Genomic DNA, 21,336 nt, shown 5'->3' with positions numbered 1-21,336 from the left:
TCTTCCTGGTCTCCCACGCGGATGCAGGGGCCCAAGGACTTGGGCCATCTTCTACTGCTTTCCCAGGCTATAGCAGGGAGCTGGATCAGAAGTGGAGCAGCCAGGACTTGAACCGGTGCTCATATGGGATGCTGGCACTGCTGGCAGTGGCTTTACCTGCTGTGTCACAGTGTCACTTTTCATATATCACTGCTTTATATATACTCAAAAGAATTGAAAGCATGGGAAAAAAGGAATTTGAATCAGGTTTTGAAAGAGAACCTCATTGTTCACAATAACTGGTACATGGAGCAGATGAGTAGATAAGCAAAATGTCTAAGCAATAGACTTTTTTTTAAGGTTTATTTTTAATCTTGTTTGAAAGGCAGAGTGACAGAGACAGAGAAAGAGATCTTCCATCCGATGGTTTTCTCCCCAAATGGCCGTAACAGCCAAGGCTGGTTGCCAGACCGAAGCCAGGAGCCAGGATCTTCTTTTGAGTCTCCCATGTGGGTGCAGAGGCCCAAGGAATTGGGCCATCCTCCACTGCTTTCCCAGGTACATTAGCAGGGAACTGTATTAGAAGTGGAGCAGCCAGGTTTTGAACCAGTGCCTATAAGGGATGCCAGTGCTGTAGGTAGTGACTTTACCCACTACACCACAATGCTGGCCCCAGAATGATGGAATTTTTTTTAAAAACAATCCTCCAGATTTTTTTGTTTGTTTGTTTAAGATTTATTTATTTATTTGAAGGACAGAGTTACAGAGAGAGCGAGAGAGACAGAATGAGTGAGATTTTCCATCCACTGGTTCACTCCCCAGATGGCCGCAATGGCCAGAGCTGGGGCAGCCTGAAGCCAGGAGCCAGGAACTTTTTCCAGGTTTCTCATGTGGATGCAGGGACCAAGCCCTTGGGCCATCCTCCATTGCTTTCCCAGGTCATTAATGGGGAGCTGGTTTGGAAGTGGAACAGCTGGGACTCAAACTGATGCCCATATGGGATGCTGGTGCTGCATGCGGTGGCTTTGCCCACTATGCCACGGCTCTGGCCCCAGCAATAGACTTTTTTATTTTATTTTTTTAAGATTTATTTATCCATTTGAAAATCATAGTTAAACAGAGGGAGAGAGAAGTCTTCCATCCTCTGGTTCACTCCTCAGTTGGCCGGAGCTGCGCTGAGCCAGAGCCAGGAGCCTTCTGTGGGTCTTCCACGCAGGTGTAGGGGCCCAAGGACTTGAGCTATCTTTTAGTGCTTTCCCAGGCCACAGGAGAGAGCTGGATCGGAAGTGGAACAGCCAGGACTTGAACCACTGCCCATATGGGATACCGGTACTGCCGAACGATGGCTTCAGCCCTACGCCACAGCGCCTGCCCCTAGACTTTTTAAAAGGAAAGAAATTCTGGTATATGCTGTAACATGAATAAACCTTGAGAAGTTTTGCTAAGTGAAATAACTCCGTCACAAAAAGATCAATACTGTATGATTCTACTACATGAGATACTCAGAAATCATAAGATGGGGCAGACGTAGACATCTGACACAGTGGTTCAAACCCCACTGGGGTGCCTAATTTGAGTTCTGGTTGCACTTCACACTTTCTGCTAATGCAGACACTGAGAGGGAACAGTCCCCATCACTCCCATGGGAGACCTGGTTGGAGTTTTTGGCTCTGACTTTAGCCCGGCCTGGCCTGGCCTTTGCTGCTGCAGGGATTTGAGGAATGAATTAGGGAATGGAGTATTTCTCTGCCTTTCACATATAATGGGTGCTATTGAAATTTTAAAAATCACAGAAACATAAATTAAAATGATGACTGTCGGGAGCAAGGAGTTTAATGTGTTGGGTTTCAGTTTTACAATGTGAAAAGGTTCTGGAGATGGATGGTGGTGATGATGGCACAACACTATGGACGTATTAATACCAGTGAACCATATACTTTAAAATGGTCAAGATGCTCAAGTTTATATGTGTTTTACTACAATAAGAAAAAAGAAAATGAGAGAAAAATGGTAGTATTTTCTTCAACACTCATATTCTACCAAGACTTTTTCATTTTCAGGTTTATTTTTTTTTCTCTTTTATGTCAGCTTACAAAAATTAGTGATGTAGTATATACTTGGGCTTTCTGTTTTCAAGACAAAAACAAAGTTCATGCACCTTTTAAAAGTAGATCTTGAACTAATGTAAAAATTGAGATCAGGTAACCAATATTCATCATAAAAATTTAGAACATTCTAAAGAATAAATAGCTTCAAGAAAAGTAAACTGAGAATCCTAAGTTAAAATCAGATGATTTTTTAAAAGTCATTCAGTTTGTGTTCCATCCTTTAATCAGTCTCTGTGACACTTGATATTTCCTCTATGTTTTGGCTCCTTTCATACATCTTCTCATAAATTTTCAGTGATATAGTACTTTGTAGAAATCAATGAAGATTTCCTAGACTTTTGTGTGGAAAAAATAGTGGGGAAAAAAGGACTTGATTGGTTCAGCTGTGCCGCCTTTGTTTCAATTAAAAATAAGTTTAAAATAAAAAGTGAGGGGTGTGTGTGTGGCATAGCAGGTAAAGCCACTGCCTGCGGTGCTAGCATCTCATATGGGCACTGGTTCGAGTCCCAGCTGCTCCACTTCTAGTCCAGCTTTCTGCTATGGCCTGGGAAAGCAGTAGAAGATAGCCCAAGTCCCTTGGGCCTCTGCACCCACATGGGAGACCTGAAAGAAGCTCCTGGCTCCTGGTTTCAGATCCCCCCAGCTCTGGCTGTTGTGTTCATTTAGGGAGTGAACCAGCAGATGGGAGACTTTTTCCCTCTGTCTTTTTCTGCCTCTATATAACTCTGCCTTTCAAGTAAATAAATAAATCTAAAAAACAAAAACAGTAAAAAATAAGTACTATTGTTAAAGATGGTGTTTTGTAACTTCCACGATGTGAGTTAAGTTTTGGAGTATAACCAGATACAGTCAAGAAGCAGATCAAAATATCTTCACTGGTCAAGATAAGCATAAACTAGTGTTTACCTGATGTCTTCATTCTGAATAACTAAGCTTCCACATAGTAGGAATTAAAAATTTATGAACTTGCTGAATTCTGGGATAGAGGGTGGACTAACAGGTTGTGGTTTTGTCTTTGTAACTTCTGTTTCTATCATTTGATCAATAAAATTTGTGCTGTTTTTATTTAATCCAGCCTTTGGAAATCTTGTATACAAGCAGTTTATTTGGCATTATTACAGTAACACAGAAATTAAAGCTGTTACATTCAGGGGCTAGCACTGTGGGATAGTGGACTAGGCCTCCACCTGTGGTGCTGGCGTCCCATTTGGGTGCCGGTTCGAGTCCTGGTTGCTCTCTGCTGTGGCACAGTGGGTTAATGCCCTGCCCTGAAGTGCCCACATCCCATATGGGCGCCGATTTGAGACCTGGCTGCTCCACTTCCGATCCAGCTCTCTGCTGTGGCCTGGGAAAGCAGTGGAGGATGGCCCAAGTCCTTGGGCTCATGCATCCCTGTGGGAGACCTGGAAGAAGCTCCTGGCTCCTGGCTTCAGATCTGCACAGCTCTGGCCGTTGTGGCCAATTGGGAAGTGAACCAGCGGATGGAAGACCTCTCTTTTTCTGTGCACTTCTTTCTCTCTGTGTGTATCTCTGACTTTCAAGTAAAATAAATAAATCTCTTTTTTAAAAAATGGTGCTGGCATTGTGGTGTAGTAGGTAAAGCTGCTGCCTGCAGCACTGGCATCCCATATGGGTTCCTCAGTCCCAGCTGTTCCACTTCTAGTCCAGCTCCTTGCTAATGAGCCTGGGAAAGCAGTAGAGAATGGTCCAAGTGCTTGAATCCCTTCACCCTCATGGGAGACCCAGAAGAAGCTTACATAATTAGAAAAAAAGCTTAAAAAGCAAATGAATAGTTCACTCAGATTCTTCCAAGTAGCTTCAAAGCTCTGTGATTTCAGTTCCTTCAAAGTTGGCATATTATCCATTATCAGAATTCTTCCATTAAGGATGTCCTGGTATGTTTGCTTTGTAGTTGACCACTGTTAGGTCCTCTTATTACTTCTTAGAGTTTTAGTGTATTCTTTAGTATTTTCAGGTAAAGTGTCATATTACCTAAATGTGCTGGTGCTTTTATGTCTTGAAAATCATTTTTAAGTCCTCTAATAGACCATCTACTGCTTGTCAAGATTTTTGAGAATGTTTCATAATTTTTATAATGAAGCTTTGTTTGTCTTTCACAGAACAAAGCTAAAGAATCAAGAATATGAAACTTTAGATCATTTGGAGTGTGATCTGAATTTAATGTTTGAAAATGCCAAACGCTATAATGTTCCTAATTCAGCCATCTACAAGCGAGTTCTTAAATTACAGCAAGTCATGCAGGTATGATTTCTTGGTTTTGTTAAATGTGTTGCAGGTATGATTGAGATAATCTTACATGGTTTCAATGTGTTCTTTTAACATGTGTAATTTTCCCTCCTACCCATATCACATCCATTTCTACCACAAGTACTGCTGAGTTTTTGTTTGAGTTGTCAAGACCATGTAGAGTGAAAATAATAGTTTAGAAAGGACTAGTTTTGTGAGTTGAGACAGCAGGGTTTTGCCTCTGGTGGTAGTTTTAGGATTGTCAGAATATTACCTTTTTCTAGTCACAGGTTGTATTCCATTATTTAGATTTTATCTCTTTGGTTCTGGACTTCGTTAAAGTAGGGCTGATCATAGGAGGAGACACATCTGAAGGATCATCATAGGATAGCGTCCATCAGTTTTCAGACCCTCTCTGAGAAGTACACCCTGAAGAACGTCTGAGGTCATGGGTAGGTAGGGTCTTTAAGACAAAAAGGTGGCTATGAAATACAAATTGAATCTCTGTCACAGTTTTTGATAGAGACATTCTAAAAAGATAGTTGCAGAGCAAGGAAGCAACAGAGATCAGCCATAGAATTATTTTGTATGATCAGCACTGTGATCATCAGAGCTGTGAGTTTCAGGTGTTTTCAGTACCCTGTAATTATATATTTCCTAAGCCAGCTTTGCTTGGATTTTCAGCTCTGTTTGGCAGAATATCTTTAAAATGGATGTGTGTAAAAGGAGATTTTCTGGGGCCAAAGCTGTGGTGTAGTCGGTAAAGCCACTGCCTGTGATGGTAGCATTTCATATGTGTGCTACTTCATGTCCCAGCTGTTCCCCTTCTGACCTAGCTCTCTACTAACGATCTGGGACAAGCAGTAGAGGGTGGCCCAGGTGTCTGGGCTCCTGACACCCATGTGGGACACCGAACGAAGCTCCTGTTTCCTGGTTTCAGCCTGGCCTAGCCTTGGCCGTTGCAGCCAACTAGGGAATGAGCCAGCAAATGGAAGTGCTATCTCTCTTACTCTTTCTCTGTCTCTCCCTTTCTCTCTTTTACTCTTTCAAATAGATGAATAAATAAATATCTTTTTTTAAAAAACTGATCTTTTACTCCTCACATTGAACTTCATTCTTACTCACACTATCCCATAGAAGTCAAGAGTGCAGGGGTTGGCATTGTAACATAACAGGTTAAGCTGCTGCTTGCAATGCCAACATCCCATGTAGGTGCTATTAGAGTCCTGGCTGCTTCCCTTCCAGTCCAGCTCACTGCTAATGCACCTGAGAAAGCAGCAGAAGATGACTTGAGTCCTTGGGCTCCTGTATCCATGTGGGAGACCCAGAAGAAGCTTCTGGCTTCTGGAGTCAGCCTGACCCAGCCTAGCCCTTCCCATCGTAGATATTTAGAGAGTGAAACAATGGATGGAAGACCTGTCTTTCTGTAACTCTCTCAAAAAATAAATAAATCTTTAAAAAAAAAAGTCAAGGGATGCCAAAACCTCTCTTTGCATTGCTTTCCTTGAATATGGCCATTGGAACAGGATGCTTCTACAGCTTGCATCTGTGCTTGTACTCTTAAATGCTCTAGCTAGGATAGATTCCTCAGCTCTCTAGATCCATTTTTTAGCCTACTTTCCTGTCATGCAGATTTTCATTAAATTGATTTGAAATGTTTAAATACTCTCTAATTTTGTACAACCCATGTGTGATTTTTGTACCTTTCTGAGTAAATCTGATGTGTCTAGCTCTTTAACATTCATTTTATTCATAGCAGTGTTCAGCAGAGTGAACTTGACTACCAGGATCTGCTCTGTTCCCAGGCAAAGAAGAAAGAACTTGCCAGAAGAGATGACATTGAGGATGGAGACAGCATGATCTCATCAGCCACCTCTGATGCTGGTAGTGCCAAAAGAAAAAGGTACATGTGCCTCTTATCACTGGAGACAGCTCTGTTCCTAGCTTTTGTGGTTTTTTCTTTCTTTTGGATACTGTAGAAAAAAATTTATAAACTCAAATATGGATTCTTTAAACTTTCTATGTATGATAAATTATCTTATAAATTAGATGATTAGTTTTTTTTGCAAGTACCATGAAGCTATTAGATGAAACAGGTAAAAACCATCATATGTAGTTTGACATAAAATATTGCTTTTTTTGCTGTCCAGTCTTGTTTGTTTAATGTGGCATTTTAAGAATACTGTCAAAATCTAATTAGGTAATTTCTACATTGTGAATTACAAAGATGAAATGTGAATTACGGGATGTAAGGAGAAATTCAGTACTACCACTGCAGTGCAATAAGTCACTGCTCTTAACCCTTTTGTTTTTCCTTGTTAATGTGATCTTTATTCGCCATTTTATGATTGTCTGATTGTAAATATCAAATCATAACTTCTTAATAGTTCATAAAATGTTAAGCTAGATACTAGGGGTTTTTTGTTTTGCTTGTTACCTTTCTAAACTTTTCAACCTCCTATTTCTTCTAATGGGATTTATGGAAGGGGGCCTTAATGTGGGATTCTGAAGCAGGGAAACTAAGAAATCATACCAGGCCATCTCTTATCTGTGCCTTCCACCTGGAGTTTCTACTCTGGTCATTGTGGAATACCATGTTCTCCCTCACCCTGTTTTACCATTTTTGCAGCAGCAGTCTATCCAGGGAGATACATCCTTAAACAGAGAATTAGCTAACCACTAATAGCAGAGCCTGACAGATTCAGAATTGAATGAAGAAGTTATTTGTAACTACTGACAAGTTTTTATATATGTATTAAGAGATCTACTAAGAGCAGAAGATTTTTAAAAGTCGTTTAGAAAGGCTAAGCTGTCCTGTCTTTGCCTCTCACAAGGAACATTTGGGAAAAAAAATTTTTTTAACTTTGAAAATAACATTGCTATGCTATGCCATGGTAGCTAAATTGATTGGTGTACCCTGAGATGTGAGTCTCCTCCATTACTGGCCTATAAATTTCATCCTTCCAAGTTCTTAATTCCTTGTTATACCAGGGACAACGGAGCAAAAATGTGAAACCAGATCAGAGACATCACATCAAGAACATCTTTGAGTGTAATTATGTAATTCTACTTCAGCGTCACCTGTGTTTTCCAGATCAGTCACCAATCAAAGATAAAAACTTCTCAGGCAAAAGAAGGTAATGGAGGCAAAAGTGATGGTACGATTAGTGCCAACACTAGATGAAAAAGAGAGATCTTAAAATAGCTGAGTGTTAAGAAAGCAATTCTAAGGACGCATTCACCCAAGCCAGTACATATCTTTTTGGCTTGTAGTTTGTGGGGCACTGAAGTAGATGAAATGAAATTTTTTGCCTTAAAACCTCCTGTTTAAAAAATAAAACACCAAGCTCTATGTTTTTGAAATTATAAAATCTGGTTTCAGGCAGAAAGTTTATAAACAGATTTCCCAGGAAGTGTTTTGTGAAATAAAATGAACAACTATAAATCATCTGCCAGAGCAATAAAAGAGCAAACCTGGGTTGGAAGTATAGGCTTGAGGGGACGTTGAAAGACAAAGAATTAACTCCTCGACTTCGGGCTATCACAAGAAAGTAGTAGTTTAAGCCTTTTAGAAGGTAATCATGAGGAGGAGTTTTGGCAATAAGAAACCAACTTCTCCAGAAGTCAGGCAGATGGCAGCCTGGAAGGTTAGGTTGGCTTGGCCAGAGAAGTCAGGGCCACATTTTCCAAGCATCACTTGACTTGACTCCTAGATACTGTGTGTGTATGATTCTCTTTGCCTTGTTTTTAATATCAAAGAGTATGAGAAAAATTGGATGTGGATATGTTCTCTTCCTTCTGGGAGTGCATTCTTTCCCTCCACCTCTATCCAAAAAATCCACTTTGTCTTCCATGTTAAAAGGTTCCAAGTATTATGATCTTTTATCCTTCAGACTGAATAATCCTTTTTCTCAACCATATTTGGTTTATGCATGACCTTCCAATGCTGCTTGTTTTATTTCTCTTCACATGTAATGTTTGTTTCTGCTTTCCCAGGAACACTCATGACAGTGAGATGTTGGGTCTCAGGAGGCTCTCCAGGTGTGCAGTCCTTTTTTATGCATAAACATACTTTAAAAAGTGTAACTCTTCTGACATGGTCAATACTGACTAGGGGGAAAATGAAGCCTTAAGCACTTGAAAAAAACTATTTCAGGTACCAGTTTATTTGAATAATGGAAGCAACACAGCTAAGAAACCTACTTATTAAAATAAATTCTCTTAGCTTAGGTATGTTCAGGAGTAGCCTTAATTTGTTGTTGGGTTTGCTAGAGGCAGAAAGCCCCCTTACCAGTCATTGAGGCTATGCTTCTGTAGTAAGAAGAATGGGTATGGCGACCAGGAGCTTGTGGTGCTTATTCCCTTTCAGTGATGCGAGGTGATGGAGGAATCAAAGTCAACATTGACGATCCAAGTGATGTCAATGTATTTGGGCCCCTGTGCACTGAGTTATTGTACAAGCATGAATATATTTCCTCAGTCTCTGATCTTGTCATTTCTTTAAACATCCATTCTTTTGCATGTTATTTAGGATTTTAAAAACAACTGTGAGTTTCCATGTCGTAGTACTAGTGATAATATGTAATGCTTTTGTTTTCACATTTGCCATCCGACATTCACAGAGTATCATTTGCTTATTGATCACCAGACTGCTCTTACAGGTCATGAATGAGAGCAGTAGTTATCTTCTGTCTGCCAGGAACTTAGAGGCCAGGGAAAGAAGCAGGCTGGAAACAAATGAAATTGCATAGAAGCACTGTAGTAAAATAATTGCATGAGGTACACAGCGTGTGCTTATAGATAAGTGTTGCACAATTGCCCAAAGAGCTTTAGGAAGTGATATTTCCCCACTGTGCTTTTCCTTGAAAGTTAAGTGTTTTAAAGTTACCTGCATGTTACTACCATATGTGGTGCAGTCTACAAAATTACTGTTATCATTGTCTTCTTAATATTTTTCTTAAAAAAAGTTTTTAGTTAAATGGTCAATTTAAGAAAAGATGATGGGGGCTTGTGTTGTGGCATAGCAGGTTTAGCTGCCACCTGCAGTGCCAGCATCCCATACGGATGTCTGTCTGTGTCCTGGCTGCTCCACTTCCAAATCAGCTCCATGCTAATGCATCTGGGAAAGCAATGGAAGATGGCCCAAGTGCTTGGTTCCCTGCACCCACATGGGAGACCCAGATGGAGTTCCTGGCTTCAGCCTGGCCCAGCCCTGACCATTAGGGCCTTTTGGGAAGTAAGTAAATAAAAAGACCCTTTAAAAATTTAAGAAAAAGACTACGGATTATATATATATATATATTTTAAGAAGTCTTTTGTAGTGTATAATACTAACTCTAGGTGGTGGTAGAAATAAAAATGCTGTGTCTTAATTAGGTAGTGTTGTAACCATGGGCTGTAGAGCTTAGCTGCCCAAGTTCAGATCATATGTTCTCTCCCCCTCTCCCTCCCCCTCCCATCCTCTCCCTCCCTCCTCCCCCTCCCCCTCTCCCTCTCATCATTTGTTTCCGAGGAAGAATGATGAAGAGTACTTCATCTGCTGGTTCTCTCCCCAAATGCTCGTAATAACCAGGACTGAATCAGGCTGAAGCCTGAAGCTGGGAACTGAATCTAGATCTCCCACGTGGGTAGCAGGAACCCAAGTACTTGAGCCATTGCTATGCCTCTCAGGCTCTGCATTAGCAGGAAGCTGGAATTAGAAGGCAGAGTTGACAGTGGAACCTAGGCACATTGGTGTGGAATAGGGGCATCTAAATCAGTTTCTTAACAGCTAGACTAAGCACCACCATCTAACTGCTCTTTATGAGTTCTGTAACCTAAACCTTGTATCAACTTATTCCTCTGCAAAAGAAGGTGATGACAATACCTACATAGGATTGCCAAGTAGACAAATTGGTTAACATGTGTAACACTTTTAGAACTGGGTCTGGATACAGTGAATAGTTTGGTAAATCTAGTTCTTATTTTTGGAAGTACTACCTGTTGACATTGGGACTAGTAGATTTCATTTTGTTCTTAATCAGATATTACCAGTCTGGAAAGACACATTGGAGCACATGAATGAAAGGTGTCAGGTCTTGAAAACTTGAATATGAATATAGCAAGGCTTAGAAAAGAAAGAGCCTTTGGGTTTACTTAGCTTAACAGCAAGTACCACTGTAGCTGTAAGGACTGTGAACAGAAGTTGACTGATTAGAAAGGTCCTTGGTAAACACCAACTCTGTGAAAAGTGAGACGTGATAAAAGGGACCTGGTGCTTATCAGCTCATTTAAGTATGTGTTCTGAATATTCACTTTGTGGCCCTAGATATACATTTCATCTCTCTAAGTCTATTTTTGCATTATAAAATTGGGATGATATTTGTACCTGATTCTCAGAGTTTGAAGATTAAATGAGAATGTGTAGTGTTTAGCACATGGTAGAAGTGGTGGCAATAATTATAAAGTACCATATTATTTTAAATATGCAAATATAAATAATAGATCCAGAGGAAGAATAATGATAAGGGCATTTGGAAAGGTAGTCAGTTCTGAAACGGATCAGAAGTAGCACTGGTACAACTGAAAGTCAGATCTGAAAGTGCTGTGGCAGTCTTTTAGAACTTGATGAGCTAAGGAGAGCAAGAATAGTGGATTCCAATGTTTCATGGTGACTTGAGTTGGAGAGGATAGTTTGGTGGTGGTCCTAGAAAATTAGGGATTCAGAACAGAACTTCTGCTGGCTCATAATCTTTGTGCAAGTTAGAAGAGACACCCATTTCTCAAAACTTTTGACACTTAGATGTTAGAAAATTCCTATAATATATTGATTTTTTTAGCATAGGACCCATGGTGGTCCATCTCCTGGAAAATCCTAAAAGTGTATATTTATTAAAACAAATGTTATGATCTCAGTTGGTATCCCCTTAAATATGGTCCCTTGAGGATGACCAGCCCTGGTTCTGAACTTCTGTAACATGTGTTTTTCTTTAGTATATTCAAAGGTGCTGATTAAGAATAGAAGAATGTTTATGCCATTCACATTGTCTGGAATTAATTTTATGTACCTTTCCAAAAATAGAGGCAAATGAATAACTCTTGCCAGTTAGTGGTTTGACAGGGAGGTGGGATTGATTCATAGCGGGATTCTGAGAAGAACCTGCAAAGCAAAATGATTTTGAAAACAGCAGCCAGAAGGTCAAATAGGAGACTGTGATGGCTGGTTTTTTTTGTAATGTAGTTTATCTCACTTGAAGAAGTATTTGAAGGTTTCTGTAGTCATGGATATAATAAGATAAAGCAAACATACCAGCCGACCAAGTTAATAGAGTTATTATAAAAGAATGAAGTTCACCTCGTGAGTTTCTTTTCTGCCAGCCAGATTAAAATTAATATACTAATGGTTCTCAATCTCAAAGGCAACATAAGGACCTGAAAAAAAATGTAAACAAAATAAGAAAACTATTTGTTCAGAGAAGGTTATCAGTGATCATAGTAATAAATGTTCTTTTTGCCTTTGAAGATGAAAGTCAGTTATACTTCACTCCCTTAGGAAGTGAATGGTACAAATGGAGAAAGGATACAAGTAATATGAGTGCTAAACCAGTAAATTTCAGCTGTTAGATTAGAGCAGTTTCTTATGAACAGGTAGATTTTGCATTCTGGATATGTTGCATTCTAAGCTGCCAGATGTTAGTTACTGGCTTTGAAAGAATAGATCATTTGCTCTTATTTTACTTTGTTTGCAAAATCCGATTGAAAACTTTCCCTCCTCTTTACTGTCTTGTAAAAGTCTGCCCTATATTCACTTGGCGATGAAAATATTTATAGTAGCTTCATACAGAAAAACCTAATAGTAATTTGGTGATATGCCAAAACATGGAAGGGTAAAGAAATGATCTCCTGACCTGGACCAGACTCTGTTGCACTGCATGAAATTCCAGAATGAAGATTGGTTTTATTCTGAATTGATGATTACAGAAATCTTTTAAGTTTAGGACCTCAAAATTGAATTCTTGAGTCTTGATTTTAAAGTCAACTCACACACATGAGAATTAAATCATATCTTACATTAGTAGTTTCAAGCATAGATTTTATTTATTTATTTTTTTTTTTGACAGAGTGGATAGAGAGAGAGAAAAGTCTTCCTTTTTGCCATTGGTTCACCCTCCAATGGCCACTGCGGCCGGCACATCTCGCTGATCCGAAGGCAGGAGCCAGGTGCTTCTCCTGGTCTCCCATGCGGGTGCAGGGCCCAAGCACTTGGGCCATCCTCCACTGCACTCCCGGGCCATAGCAGAGAGCTGGCCTGGAAGAGGGGCAACCGGGACAGAATCCGGTGCCCCAACTGGGACTAGAACCCGGTGTGCCGGTGCTGCAAGGCAGAGGATTAGCCTGTTAAGCCACGGCGCTGGCCCAAGTATAGATTTCTGTGAATCCAAATTCAAGTTCTAAAATTTTCCTTTAGAGATTTTCTGAAGGTTACGGTCATCTGTCTTCTAATTTCCTACCCAGATGTGTGTGGAGCTCTTTGTTATTAGAGCTTTGTTCCAACTTCCTGTTACCCACTTGGTAAATAGCTGGAATGAGAGAACTCTTCCTCTCACATCATTGTCCTAGGATGCCGCCCTGGAAAAAGTTTTTATAGATGCCATTTCTCCTAGGTTGCCACAATCTAATAGACACTTGACAGGTATAAAAGTACTAGAGAGAAAATGGCAGGAATGACCTCAGGACCACAAAGGGAAGTAAGCAGTTAGAGTGAAGAAACAAGTGAAGATGATCCCCACCTAGAAATGGATCTTTTCTTTTTCTCTCCTAATTAGCTCACTTCCAGTTTGCCCAGAGTTCCATAATGCTAGAAAGATTAGACATCTTAAAAATCTTAAGGATAGCTGGCACCGTGGCTCACTAGGCTAATCATCCGCCTAGCGGCACCGGCACACCGGGTTCTAGTCCCGGTCGGGGCACCGATCCTGTCCCGGTTGCCCCTCTTCCAGGCCAGCTCTCTGCTATGGCCCAGGAGTGCAGTGGAGGATGGCCCAAGTCCTTGGGCCCTGCACCCCATGGGAGACCAGGAGAAGCACCTAGCTCCTGCCATCGGATCAGCGCGGTGCGCCGGCCGCAGCACGCTACCGCGGTGGCCATTGGAGGGTGAACCAACTGCAAAAGGAAGACCTTTCTCTCTGTCTCTCTGTCACTGTCCACTCTGCCTGTCAAAAAAAAAAAAAAAAAAAAAAACTTAAGGATAAATATTTGTTTTTTTGACTGCTGATTATTTGAGTTTTATCTCTGGTTTTTAGAAGGATTTCTTTTTTTAAGATTTTATTTATTTATTTGAGAGGTAGAGTTACAGACTGAGAGACAGAAAGGTCTTCAATCCACTGGTTCACTCTCCAGATTGCTGCAGCAGCCGGAGCTGGGCCCATCCGAAGCCTGGAGCCAGGAGCTTCTTCTGAGTCTCCCATGTGGGTGCAGGGGCCCAAATGCTTGGGTCCTCTGCTGCTTCCCCAGGCCACAGCAGAGAGCTGGATCAGAAGAGAAGCAGCCAGGACACGAACCAGTGCCCATAGGGGATCCTGGTGCCATAAGCAGAGGCTTAGCCTACTACACCACAGCATCGGCCCCTAGAAGCATGTCTTGAGCCTTGGAAAAAAAAATATCTGGCTTTTAGCTTCTTCGTGTCTCAGCAGTAGAGAAAGTAGCCTGAGGATTGGACTAAGAGACCTGTAGTGCAACCACATAGTCTTATTCAGTAATGAACTTCCTTTCATCTATAGGATAGGACATGAATTTTTAAAATTTACCTCTAATTACTATATTATCAGATCTTATATATTTGTTGAATTGAAATTAAATCCTAAGTTTTTTCTTATTATTACCTACCTGACTCTTCACTTCTAGTATGTTAGTTAGAGTCTGGCTAGAATTTTTTGGTATAACTAAACATATCTCTTGGCTTCAGTGTGATGTTTTGATATATGTATGCATTGTGTAATGATCAAATCAGAGTAATTAGCCCATCTGTTACCTCAGACATTTATCATTCCTTTGTAGTGAAAACATTCAAAATCCTCCCCTAGCTATTTAAAAAAAGTATATTATTGCAGACTGTAGTTACTTTGACATGTGAAACACCACCAGAATTGAAGAAACATGGCTAAAATTTCTTTACCAGTGTCCTGAAGATATGAGAACATTTGACCAGAAGTCATACTAAAAGATCACCTGTTCTAGTAATTTATTGAACAGCTCACCTTGGGCAAATGATTTAGCGTCTGAACCAGTTTTCTCAACAATTGAGTCACAAGACCATCTGCTCTGTTGCTCCCGTTTTTTGTTTCAGTTTTTAATATCATGCACAAATGTCAATCTCACCACGTTCTTTATTTCTAAAGATTTATTTATTTGAAAGAGTATCGAAGAAGGGGGTAAACAGAAGAGAGAGAGCGTCCATCTCTGGTTCACTCCCCAAATCTGTGCAACAACCAGGTCTGAGCCAAGCCAAAGCTAGATTTCCCACTTAGGTGGCAGGGTCCTAAGTATTTAGGCAGGAAGCTGCATCAGAAGCCAAGTAACTGGGACTCAAGCCAGCACCCCAAATGGCAGTGGGCATCCCAAGTAGCAGTTTCACCTTCTGTGCCCAACACATACCCTCGGGCCCTTTTTGAACTCTGATTGTAATATGTGGTTCCTTGTATTCTGTTCTACCATTCACATCACTTTCTCAGCATCACATCTCATGGAAGGCAGTTTGGAGAATAAGTCAGGGATTCACAGTTAAGGATGAACATATAGAAACTCACGTGAACCACAGAGCATTTCTTCTTTAAGCTAGGCTAGTATCATGAAGTAATGCTGATGGAGGTGGGAGCAGGGACTGAACCTGACCAGATCAGTACAAATGAGGTGTACACATTATTGAGATACTAAGCTAGTCTCCTTCGGTTTTGTTGCATCTAGAATGTATAGATATTCAAGATTGATTGTCTGGAGAGATTAAACATTTCCCTTTGTTAGATTATTTTGTTTTTTCTACTTCGAAGTTAGGATGTTAGTAGCAATAGGAAATCACTAGTTTTATTGAACTTTTGTTCTGTTTGTCTTCAGTAATTCAGTTGATTGTAGAATTTTACTTCGTTATGGTGTCAGGTTCTTCTTTTAAGCATTGCATTTAATAAAATATTCTAAATAAGTTTGGCTGCTTCTGCCAGAGTCACTGTATTTTAACTCTTTTGGAAATTTTCCTAATATTTGCTTATAGCTTCCAGCATGCTGTGTTTGTGGCATATATAATCAACAAATTTTAATCATTTTGAAGCACCTTCCCACAAGATTAATTTGTTTCATTTCATGCTCGTCCTTGTATAAAGGAAACTGAACCTGTTCTCATTTTTCCCTTTTTCTGCCTCCACCCAAAACAGTAAAAAGAACATAAGAAAGCAGCGAATGAAAATCTTATTCAATGTTGTTCTTGAAGCTCGAGAGCCAGGTTCAGGAAGAAGACTTTGTGATCTGTTTATGGTTAAGCCATCCAAAAAGGACTATCCTGATTATTATAAAATCATCTTAGAGCCAATGGACCTGAAAATAATTGAGCATAACATCCGCAATGACAAATATGCAGGTGAAGAGGGAATGATAGAAGACATGAAGCTGATGTTTCGGAATGCCAGGCACTATAATGAGGAGGGTTCCCAGGTAAGGACAGGGTGGGTGAGGCGATCCTTGGGTGGTACATTTTCTTGTGGGTATTGGTAGATAACGCATTTTGAGAGACCAACTCTAAGGACCTAACTTAAATATTCTTCTTGATGCCTACATTAATTCTTTATCTCTCAGTTGTCTAAAGTGGGAGGCAATATGTTATAAAGGTTCAAAGTTCATGCTTTGTAATCTGATATCCCAGATTTCAATCCTGCGTTAATAATGCTGCTCTGATAATCCTGCGCGTCTCTGAATTACAGCAAAGAATAGTACTTGTCTCAGGCTTATTGCAGATGAAGCGTGAGAGTGCAGACTAAGGGGTTAGTGCAGCACTGCATAAACACTAGAAAGAAAGCCAATAGCATAAAATCTTTTTAAAAGATTTATTTATTTATTTGACAGAATTACAGAGAGCGAGCGAGAGCGAGCTTCCATCCACTGGCCTACTACCCAAATTGCTGCAACATCCAGGCCAAAGCCAAGAGCCAGGAGCTTCTTCCAGGTCTCCCATGTGCATGTAGGGGCCCAAGTACTTGGACCATCTTCCGCTGATTTCCCAAGCACATTAGAAGGGAGCTGGATGGGAAGTGGAGGCACCGAGACTCCAGCCCATGCCCATAGGGGATGCTGGCACTGCAGATGGCAGTTTAACTCGCTGCACCACAGTGTGAGTCCCTGTTGCTCATGTGGGAGACCCAGATTGTTTTTCCTGGCTCCTAGCTTCAACCTGGCCCAGCCCTGGTGATTGTGGCCATTTGAGGATCAAATGAGTGGATAAAAGATATCTTTTTCTTTGTCTGTCTGTCTGTCTCTCGGTCTCTTTTCTCGTCTTCCAACTATCACTCTGCCTTTCAAACCATTAAATAAGTAAACATTTTTAAAAATGCTTTTATCTACTTTAAATCCCCCAGAAATAAAATAACATGTTCAAATCATATATTTCCTTTCTTCTGCTATTATATTTGAAAATAAACTATACACTGAAAAGACTTATAAATCAAAGAAACAATTCTCAGTATCATAAGGCTCACTATCTTATCTTAAGCTACCCTTAAGAGAGGAGGCCAGCCAGCGCCGCAGCTCAATAGGCTAATCCTCCGCCTGCGGCACCAGCACATCGGGTTCTAGTCCCGGTCGGGGCGCCAGATTCTGTCCCGGTTGCCCCTCTTCCAGGCCCGCTCTCTGCTGTGGCCAGGAGTGCAGTGGAGGATGGCCCAAGTGCTTGGGCCCTGCACCCCATGGGAGACCAGGAGAAGCACCTGGCTTCAGATCAGTGCGGTGTGCTGGCCATAGTGCACAGGCCACAGCAGCCTTTGGAGGGTGAACCAACGGCAAAAGGAAGACCTTTCCCTTTGTCTCTCTCTCTCAACTGTCCACTCTGCCTGTAAAAAAAAAAAAAAAAAAAAAAAGAGAGAGAGAGAGAGCAAAGAAAAAAGGGAGGCCAGAGAAGAGAGGTTTACTTATTCTCTCAGTCCCTGTGCTCTGGTGTGTGGTCCAGGGAAAACATAGCCTCTGCTGGGGATGTAGGAGGAGGCAACTCTGAAGGCAATGCCATGTAACCTTTTTCTTGGCCACATATTATCCCTTTGGTGCAGTCTTCAGAGAAAGAGCCCAGGGAGGGGCAACTATTTAACAGGTAAGATTCTGCACTATGACCTCAGACTTGAGAATTTAACAGTATTTGAGGTATGGCTCTCCAAGTACAAATTTTGGATTTTGAGTAGACTAAATCTGCTACCTTGAAGGTCCAGTAGAAAAGGTGGGTTTTTGAGGAAAATGGTACATGTAATGTGTTTCATAACTTCCCTTAAAACCTGCAAGAGGAGCCGGCCTTATGGTGCTGCAGGTTAAGCCATAGCTTGCAGTGCTAACATCCTCTCCCAGAAGACCAGTTTGAGTTCCAGCTGCTCCACTTCCAGTCCAGCTTCCATCTAATGTGCCTGGGAATGCAGCAGAAGATGGTTGAAGTGCTTGGGCCCCTGCACCCATGTGGGAGACTAGGCTGGAGTCCCTGACTCTTGGCGTTAGCTTGACCCTTGGCTTGTGATCATTTGAGAAGTTAACCAGCAGATAGAAGATCTGTGTGTGTGTGTGTGTGTGTCTCTCATTCTCTCTATTTCTCCCCCCCCCCCTTCTCTCTCTCTGCCTATAAATAAATAAATATCTTAAAAAAAAAAAAACCTGCTAAGAAAAAGAAACAAAAAATAAAACCTGCAATGATGCTTTGAGAACAGTGGTTCTCAAAGATGAGCGTGCGCATCAGTCATTTGGTAAGCCATTTGAGAATCCAAGATTCTCTCCACAGAAATAGTGATTTTATTACTTTCTTGTGTTTTTAAAACTTCTTTACATATGTGTATTGTATTATATCTTAGTTGAAAACTTTTTAGAAAATAATTTTAAATGTATTTTTGGAATCTAGGTATATAATGATGCCCATATCCTGGAAAAATTACTCAAGGATAAAAGGAAAGAGCTGGGCCCACTGCCTGATGATGATGACATGGCTTCTCCCAAACTCAAGCTGAGTAAGGCAGCCTTATATTTTGTTGTTCAATTTAGTCTCTCAAGGAGAGGTTAGTGATTTGCTGAAATAGTGTTTGATTGAGTGGTGAATATATTAACTCATCCACACTACAGCATGGAGCTTATTCCCCCTTCTCAACCATTCTCTTCTCCTCTTCACTTTAAATTGTGAAGAGCATGTGAGTAATAGAATATAGTGTCAAAGGTTTTGTTTGCTTTCTTGAATGTGATGGGCATTTTATAAACACTAAATGGTAAACACTTTGTACAGTGCCTGGAAAAGTCTTGTAGAGGGTATTTATTTTTATGTATTTGTTTAGTGATTAATAAATATGAATCCCAGCGGTTCTGCTGGACAGAATTTGAAAGGTTAGAGATGTACTATACTCAGCTGTCATTTGAATGTGGCATATGGGTGGTGGTTTTATTAAAAGATGTATGGAAAAAGAAGATGGCAAGAGCATTTAAGGCTGGCGCCATGGCTTAATAGGCTAATCCTCCGCCTGCGGTGCCAGCGCACCAGGTTCTAGTCCCAGTTGGGGCGCCGGTTCTGTCCCGGTTGCTCCTCTTCCAGTCCAGCTCTCTGCTGTGGCCTGGGAGTGCAGTGGAGGATGGCCCAAGTGCTTGGGCCCTGCACCCTCATGGGAGACCAGGAGGAAGCACCTGGCTCCTGGCTTCAGATCAGCGCGGTGTGCCAGCCGCAGCGGCCATTGGGGAGTGAACCAACGGAAAAGAAAGACCTTTCTCTCTGTCTCTCTCTCTCTCACTGTCCACTCTGCCTGTCAAAAAAAAACAGTTAATACCATTGGACTACTTCAAAGTATGTAAATAAAATATCAAGCAAATGATAGTGTCACAAAATTGTTAGGTGTTCTTTAGAACCGAGTTTTACACAAGGTGGAAAAACAGATACTTTTTAAAGATTTATTTAGGGGCTGGTATTGTGGCTTAGCAGGTGAAGCTGCTACTTGCAGTGCTGGCATCCCATTTGGGTTCCAGTTCAAGTCTTAGCTACACCATTTCTGATCCAGCTCCCTGCTAATGGGCCTGGGAAAGCAATGGAAGGTGATCCAAGTCCTTAGGCCCCTGCACCTATATGGGAGACCCAGAAGAAGCTCCTGGATCCTGGCTTTGGATCAGCCTGGCTCCAGCCATTGCAGGCATTTGGGGAGTGAACCAGCGGATTGGAGATCTCTTTCTCTCTGCCTCTGCTTCTGCCACTCTGCCTTTCAAATAAATATATAAATCTTTTTTTAAAAATTTATCTTTTAAAAAAAGAGTTATTTACTTATTTGAAAGACAGTAACAGAGAGAGAGAGAGAGAGAGAGAGAGAGAGAGAGATCTATCTGCTGGTTCATTATCCAAATGGCCAAACAGCCATTGTTGGGCCAGGCAGAATCCAGGAGCCAGGATCTCCTTCCAGGTCTCCCATGTGGATGGCAGGGGCCCAAACACCTTGACCATCCTCTGCTGCTTTTCTAAGGCCATTAGCAGAGAGCTGGATTGGAAGCAGAGCTGCCCGGACACTGACCTGCACCCATATAGGTCACTGTTGTTGCAGGTGGTGGCTTTGGCCACTCTGCCACAACACTGGCCCCACACTTGTTTTTTATATGAAGTCACTGTGAACTGGATTTCACAGTACATCGGGTGTGGCTTACTGCCAAGTGATAGCTCTTTTTGTTAAGGAATTTGACTTTTGCTGGAATCACAAAGCATGCAGAAAAGTAAAACCTTTATTCTACTTTTATAGGGATATAATACTTTTTTTTTTTAAGATTTTATTTTATTTATTTGAGATGTAGAGTTAGAGAGAGAGGGAGAGACAGAGAAAAAGGTCTTCCATCCACTGGTTCACTCCCCAGAGCAACGGCCAGAGCGCTTGGGCCATCTTTTGCTACTTTCCCAGGCCATAGCAAAAAGCCAGATTGGAAGAGGAACAGCCAGGACTTGAACTGGCACCCATGTGAAATTCTGGCGTCACAGGCAAAGGCTTAGTCCACAATGGCACAGTCTGGCCCTGGATATAATACTTTTTAAAACTAGAATTAATTCTGTAAGTTGAGTAAGGAGACTAGTTAGCAACAGACAGTTTAACAGATATTTATATTTAAATAAATGTACACATACATACATCAGGGCAAGGTGACTTTAATGCAGAATGTTAATTTCCTTTTTATTTCTCTGGTTTTTTTTATGAAAAATTTCAAAAATAATACCTGGGTCCAGCGCTGTGGCATAGTAGGCTGAGCCTCCACCTGTGGCGCCAGCATCCCAGATGGGCACTGGTTTGTTGCCTGGCTACTCCTCTTCCCATGCAGCTGTCTGCTTGTGGTTTGGGAAAACAGTGGAGGATGGGCCCAACAACTTGGACCACTGTACCCACATGGGAGACCCCAAGAAAGCTACTGGCTCCTGCCTTCATATTTGCCCAGCTCTGGCTTTTGGCTATTTGGGGAGTAAACCAGTGGAGGGAAGACCTTTCTCTCTGTCTCTCCTGCTTTTTTTCTGTAACTCTGCTTCTCAAATAAATAAATAAATAATATTTTTTTTAAAAGTACAATGAACGCCGGCGCCGTGGCTTAACAGGCTAATCCTCCGCCTTGCAGCGCTGGCACACCGGGTTCTAGTCCCGGTTGGGGTGCCGGATTCTATCCCAGTTGCCCCTCTTCCAGGCCAGCTCTCTGCTATGGCTCGGGAAGGCAGTGGAGGATGGCCCAAGTCCTTGGGCCCTGCACCCGCATGGAAGACCAGGAGAAGCACCTGGCTCCTGGCTTCGGATCAGTGTGA

The 21,336-nt window shown here is 41.4% G+C and overlaps 1 protein-coding gene across 17 annotated transcripts in view; it reads left to right on the top strand.

The window, feature by feature from the left end:
• Positions 1-21,336, top strand: part of PBRM1 (polybromo 1) — a 136,092-nt gene that overhangs the window by 54,357 nt on the left and 60,399 nt on the right. For 9 of the 17 annotated variants that reach the window (XM_062201043.1, XM_062201042.1, XM_062201047.1 and 6 more), the window contains 5 exons: positions 4,208-4,349; positions 6,140-6,237; positions 8,331-8,375; positions 15,737-16,013; positions 18,442-18,547. In XM_062201043.1, coding sequence (XP_062057027.1) covers positions 4,208-4,349; positions 6,140-6,237; positions 8,331-8,375; positions 15,737-16,013; positions 18,442-18,547 — 668 coding nt within the window. The remainder of the gene's footprint in view (positions 1-4,207; positions 4,350-6,139; positions 6,238-8,330; positions 8,376-15,736; positions 16,014-18,441; positions 18,548-21,336) is intronic. The other 8 variants (XM_062201045.1, XM_062201052.1, XM_062201044.1 and 5 more) reach the window with 1 other exon arrangement.

The sequence above is a fragment of the Lepus europaeus genome, chromosome 9, assembly GCF_033115175.1.
Source record: "Lepus europaeus isolate LE1 chromosome 9, mLepTim1.pri, whole genome shotgun sequence".
Lineage (NCBI taxonomy): Eukaryota > Metazoa > Chordata > Mammalia > Lagomorpha > Leporidae > Lepus > Lepus europaeus.
This window is presented reverse-complemented; position numbering and strand designations above follow the sequence as displayed.